The 6,000-nt window shown below is 48.3% G+C and overlaps 1 protein-coding gene across 1 annotated transcript in view; it reads right to left on the minus strand.

The window, feature by feature from the left end:
* The window catches only part of chn1 (chimerin 1), a 39,027-nt gene that overhangs the window by 1,485 nt on the left and 31,542 nt on the right, over positions 1-6,000 (minus strand). Inside the window, exons 9-13 of the mRNA XM_077002821.1 lie at positions 5,835-5,868; positions 2,077-2,256; positions 1,629-1,706; positions 655-792; positions 41-146 (exon numbers count right to left, since the gene is read on the minus strand). Coding sequence (XP_076858936.1) covers positions 41-146; positions 655-792; positions 1,629-1,706; positions 2,077-2,256; positions 5,835-5,868 — 536 coding nt within the window. The remainder of the gene's footprint in view (positions 1-40; positions 147-654; positions 793-1,628; positions 1,707-2,076; positions 2,257-5,834; positions 5,869-6,000) is intronic.

The following is a 6,000-nucleotide window of genomic DNA, read 5'->3' on the forward strand; positions in this document are numbered from 1 at the left end:
ACAGGAGGCGGGGCATGGCGGGCGTGATGGTGCTCCTCACCTTTTTAAGTGCGCCATGAGATACCTCAGCGTTTCACAGTGAGCTGGAGGGAGCAGCTTCAGAGCCTCGTGCAGTGCCTCGAGACGCTCGTCCATGTCCGTCAGCTCTGAGAAGACAGACGAGAGAATCAGACAGACGAACAAAACCACACGGAACAAACAGGCCAACGCGGAAGGCAAACGCTATAACAGTGAGAGGCACACGGCTGAGAACGGAGACCTGTCCGTTCTAGCCACGCTGGGCTGTAATACAGCTGCTTACGGCTGTAATACAGCTGCAGGAAATGATGCGAAACTGAACGTGAACTGTGAGATTCATACAGGAGCAATCAGGCACGACTGTGGGACAAGCGGGATGTTGCCGATTCTGAGAATTTTAATACACACACATATAAATGTATATTTATGAAAAATCACAGTGAGTGTGTGTGTATGTACAGTATGTGCATCTGTACAGTCCATGTGTATGCGTGTGCATCTGTCTATATATGTACAGCGTGTGTATGCAAGTGTGTGTGTATGCAAGTGTGTGTGTGTGTGTGTGTGTGTGTGTGTGTGTGTGTGTGTGTGTGTGTGTGTGTGTGTTGTGTGTGTGTGTGTGAGAATGAGACTCACTGGCTGCCTCGATGAAGCGTGGGTAAGTGTCGTAGGTAATGATGGGAATGGGTAAATCCCTGAAGTAGAGTTTAAGGGCGCCCGTGATGACGTTGATATCTTCATACACGTTCATAGAGATGTCGGCCTTCTCCCCATCTGCAGAGAGAGCAGGAGATTGACGGCACCGGTAAAGCCGGGAGAAACGGCCCATTGGGTCGAGGCTCCCCCCAAATCTGTTGGGGGAGATAAGGGGGAAGCATAACGAATGCGGGGGTGGGTGGAGGGGGGATGGGTATTGGGGGGGGGGGGGGGGGTGTGTAGCAGTCTCTGTGACACCTGGCAGCGATGGACCCATTTCAGGCTGTTTGGCGCGTGGCGTTGTTACGCTGTCTTTCATTGCGATGTTATCAGCTGAGCAGACGCAATGTGCTGCCCTGCTCTCTCTCGGGTCCTGCTAGTGCCTTCCCGCTCTGACTGGGTCTTCCCTTCATCTCCCCTCTTCTTAAACATCCGTCTCCCCCCACCGTCCCCCTCCCTGTCTCCCTCCCCTCCCTGTACCATCTTCAGCACTGGGTCTCCCCACACACCCAGGCAGGCAGAACACTTCATAAAAGGCCGTTTGTCTTGTGCGGTACACTCCACTCGGAGGCTGTTCCGCACGAGCCCACCGTGTGCTCTTTGTGAAGGCCGAGCTGTCTCAGACATCCCCCATATGTCCTGGGCTGTGCGTACGCCCTCCCCCCACACAGACTGGTGGTAATCCTCACCCCGCTATGCCTGCTCCGACATTACAACAGTGTGCCCCGTCCTGCCGTGCTGGAACACGGCACCATTAAACAAAGAGTCACCAAATACACGTCGTAGGAAGACATGCAGATGGTTGAGTGGTCCTCACGGGGGTTATTCAGGATCACGCAGGGCTATTCAGGCCTATACAGTAAGCACTGTGTGCAGGCATACGGACCACTTCATGCGACACAAGGAAAGCGTACCTCTGTCGAAGGAGAGCTTGACATCTTCAATAAAGTCGCTGAAGCCAGAGACTCTGTAGAGACCTTCGGACTTGAGCCCTGAAGCAGAATGCAGAGTTTACTGTAAAACTGAAGATGGCTTTATCTTCATTATGAGGCACTTGATTGCACATCAGACAAAATTGTTTAAGACTGAACACACACAGCAAAAAATTTATAAATAAATTCAAATTATCCACTTGTTTTATAAGAGCCATTTGTAACATTGGTGGTCAGAACAGAGTTTTGTGAAAAGATAAATGCTAGTTTTAATACTTAAGAGAATTATAGACTTTTAAAGGCATCTATCAGAGGTTTACTTAAACATGTACACAGTTGATATAGATGATCTGAACGACATTGGTCCGCTGGCCCGGCCTGTGAAGCGGGGGAAGGGCTACACGGTCATCGCGGGTGACGGAGCTCTCACCTCGCGACTCGATCTCGCGGATGCACATGTCCACCACCATGGGCCGCTTGGCATTGTGGGCCTTGACCAGCGTGGTCAGGTCGCAGCTGTACACCTTCTTCACGTGCTTCAGGTCCGGCTTGCAGTCGTCCGGCACCATCCTGGAGCACTGCTTATGGACGTTCAGCCCACAGTCTGCAAAAGAACCAGAGCCATGAATGTTTGCGCGTGTATAATCTATGCAGATTGAGAGCGCTTGTTGCCGTGCGACAGTCCTGCCCAGATTGCGGAGCACAGCGGTTTGAGGCTAATACTGTTATTGATTCCCCATATCCGCCGGCTAGAGAATATTGGGTTAATTTTTCATTTGGTGTGCTGAGGTTTCGTTCTCCTAAATCAATACCTGTCCAAAATGTGCCACGCTCTCCGATCTGTGATATCATCACTTTCTGATTGGTTGACGGGCAAACCATTGGTGTCACCTTGAGGAACATGTCACAACTACAAAGGACGTCGGATTAAAAATGCATGAGCTACTTCAGTGATCGCTGGGCTATGAAACCACAAATGCAGTTTGTGCGGTTCAGGGGAAGGTGGGGGTGTTGGCAACAGACCTGCCAGAACTGAACACATGATCAGCAGTGTCAAACGAACACGATGAAATATGCCGACAAAAGGCAGTTCAAATGGTCAAGTGGGTGTTTTCGACATCATGAATTCTCCACCCCAGAAAAATCTGGCAATGCCTTGTGATTGCATGGGTCTCCAGACATAAAGAGGACCATTCAAAAGGGCAGAGTTTCATATCATGCTTATACAACACGTCCTGCGCTCACACACAATGACGTAGAACAGGAATTAGAACACACAAAAAAAAGTGTCAACCGAGTGTCACAAACACAACCAGCCCAACTCCATCTACGTACCAAGCACAGAAGCTTTGCCTGGAATTAAGCAAATGCAGGCAAATTAGCTCATTAATATATAATGCTGGGCTCCCAAAATGGGGCAGCTGTGCTGAAGCACTATCACCATGTGGGCGGAAGGAGAGGGAGGGAGGGAGGGAGGGAGGGAGAGAGGGAGAGAGAGAGAGAGAGAGAGAGAGAGAGAGAGAGAGAGAGAGAGAGAGAGAGAGAGAGAGAGAGAGAGAGAGAGAGAGATGAAACAAGGTAGATGGGGAGATGAGTGTGATCAACGGTTTGTGTGAATTTGGGGCCAGATGCAGAATCTACAGCTTTGTGTGAGCAGGTCCCTCAGAGAGAATTAAGAGTATTAGAGCTACACTGAATGCTACACTGGATGTGTGTCCAGGAGGGAGAGGATAAGGGGGAGACAGACAGACAGACAGTCAGACAGAGAGAGAACAGCATGTTCTGTTCTCTAAATCTGCACACACACACACACACACACACACACAACAGTGAAGCAGGCATTCTCAGAGCTGCAGGGTACACTAGACCTCATTTCCAGCTTTAAATGGGGCAGATCTTCAAAGCTTCTCTTCACTGCTTTCTGTCTGACTTGCATCTCCAGATTTATTCCAACACACTCAGCCAGACTGTTAGCCAGCCAGAAACAAACTGTAATTACAAATATCAGCATACCGATCCATTTTAAATATTAAATCCTTGTAGCAAAAATTCGTATTCTTAAAAATTTACATTTTATATTTAAATATTGCTACAATTATAAACATATATGCTAAAAATACCAAGCTCTGATGAGGTGTGCTTTTCAGACTGAGTAACAGAACTTGAACAGGGAGGGAAACGCATTCCCCCAGCCCCGCCCCCACCCGCCCCCAATTCCTCCCCCAACTCCTCCCCCAACTCCTCCCTCAACTCCTCCCTCAACTCCTCCCTCAACTCCTCCCTCAACTCCTCCCTCAACTCCTCCCTCAACTCCTCCCCCAGCTGTTAACGGCAGATCTCCGGACCCGTGACCCGATTCCTCTGAGCTCCTTCATTTACTGCCCAAATGTGAAAGTCATTATAGTGATAAGCCCTCTCGCCGGCCGCCGTTCTCCGACAAGGGAACAAATATGGATGTGAACCACTTTTCCATTAGCTCCTGTAATTAGAATTAAGGACATTTTACACGTCTATTCAAAACAAACTACTGAATATGGTGCACCGACACCAATCCTAAAGTCCCTTATTAAAAAGTGGCCCCTTCAGGCCCTTGGCCTTCATTTAAATTCATTGAGGCAGAAATGTAATTATTTTATGAAAGAGAGCGAAGGATTTCGTAAGCGGAGGAGACAGGCGCAGTAATGGAGGACGCAGCCTGGGACACACACACTGTGCTCCAAGGTCTGCTGAGCTCATCTCTAGTGTTCAGAGACAACCCTCAGCCCTGGGGGGAGAGGAGAGGTGCGTCTGGGGCCTCTGAGATCCCCTCCCCCCCCACCACCTATTCAATACACCCCCCCCCCCCCCCCCCACCTCTCTGTGAGCGATGCCTGAGATCGAAGACATGTAGCATACACCTCTGTAAACCCCGAGCAGTTCTAAAGCTTTTTTTTTTTTTTTTTTTGGGGGGGGGGGGGGGTAAACCATCTCTACTGGCTGTGAGATCTGGCTAGAAGGGCTGGATTATGAGCACAGTGTAACGCCCCTGGCCATTCAGACTCCGCCCACATAGTTACTGTAGCTGCACTGTGATTCCCTCCCTCTGAATGGGAGCAAAACACCAAGTAATCCAACTCTGCTTATGGAGGCAGAATTTTAATAGGAGTGTGTGGCTGAGTGTGTGTGTGTGTGTGTGTGTGTGTGTGTGTGTGTGTGTGTGTGTGTGCTTCACGAGCGACCTGCCCCTTGCTTCATTATAAAGACATGCCAGCTTTGTTTTGCTCTGCTCCATCATGGCTTGCACTGTGGGGGGAGGGGAATGAGAGGGGCGGTACTCAAATGAAGCAATGTGGTCCAACATACAGACATACTGGCTTACACACACACACACACACACACACACAGACACACACACACACACACACACACACACACACAAACACACACAAACACACACAAACACACACACACACAGATAAAGAAAGAGAGGGGCATTGTGGAATGCAAATTTCAACATCAAATGAAACTACACTGGCCTAGTTTTGAGAAGCATCACTGAGAGAAATAGTGGGAATGAGCGTGAGAGAGGGAGGGAGAGGGAGAGAGAGGGAGGTAGAGGGAGAGAGAGGGAGGTAGAGAGAGAGTGAGGAAGAGAGAGGGAGGAAAACAAGTACCATCTACAAAGTGATCTCGAAATAACGGCTTTAAACACGAGCTGCTTTCAAAAATAATCCATGAATTATTCATAACACTGGTGCCTGGAAACGTGTGTTGGGCTCAGTTTGTCCTATAAATACAGCGCTCACAACTGCAGTCAGCCTCGTCACCTTCTGCTGACCAACACTGTCAAGAAAGCAGCATTATGACATAACTTTAAAATACAGCAGAGAAACCAAACAAGGCTACACCTCGTACGGGCTTATTTTTGGCGGGAAAAAGACCTGCACAACAAAGCAGACAGAAGCAGTGCACGCAGTGGTGTGTGTGTGTACTTGTACTATTAAGTACTTAAGACCCAAGCAGAGGACACAGATCTTGAACACACACCTTTATGCATTTATGACTTCTAATTGTATTATTACTACAGTAGTCTAGAATAACCAAACCTATAAACTTTAAACCTGTGAAAGTCAAGATTCTTCTGTATATACCAACAACACAGGCCTTAAGGACCAAAGCCACAAAAATGTAAAAAAAAAAAAAAGACTATTTTTAAGCCCTCACCAAATAATAACCAATAAAATAACAGTGTCATTGCATAACCAAGTATAAACATTTCAAATGTATCCATCCCACAAGGAGCTAGTGTCCACGTCTCACTCTGGTCTCATCAACCACTGGACTAAAATTATACTGGCATTTACAACTCTGCCCC

Source organism: Brachyhypopomus gauderio, chromosome 4 (genome assembly GCF_052324685.1).
Source record: "Brachyhypopomus gauderio isolate BG-103 chromosome 4, BGAUD_0.2, whole genome shotgun sequence".
Classification (NCBI taxonomy): Eukaryota; Metazoa; Chordata; class Actinopteri; order Gymnotiformes; family Hypopomidae; genus Brachyhypopomus; species Brachyhypopomus gauderio.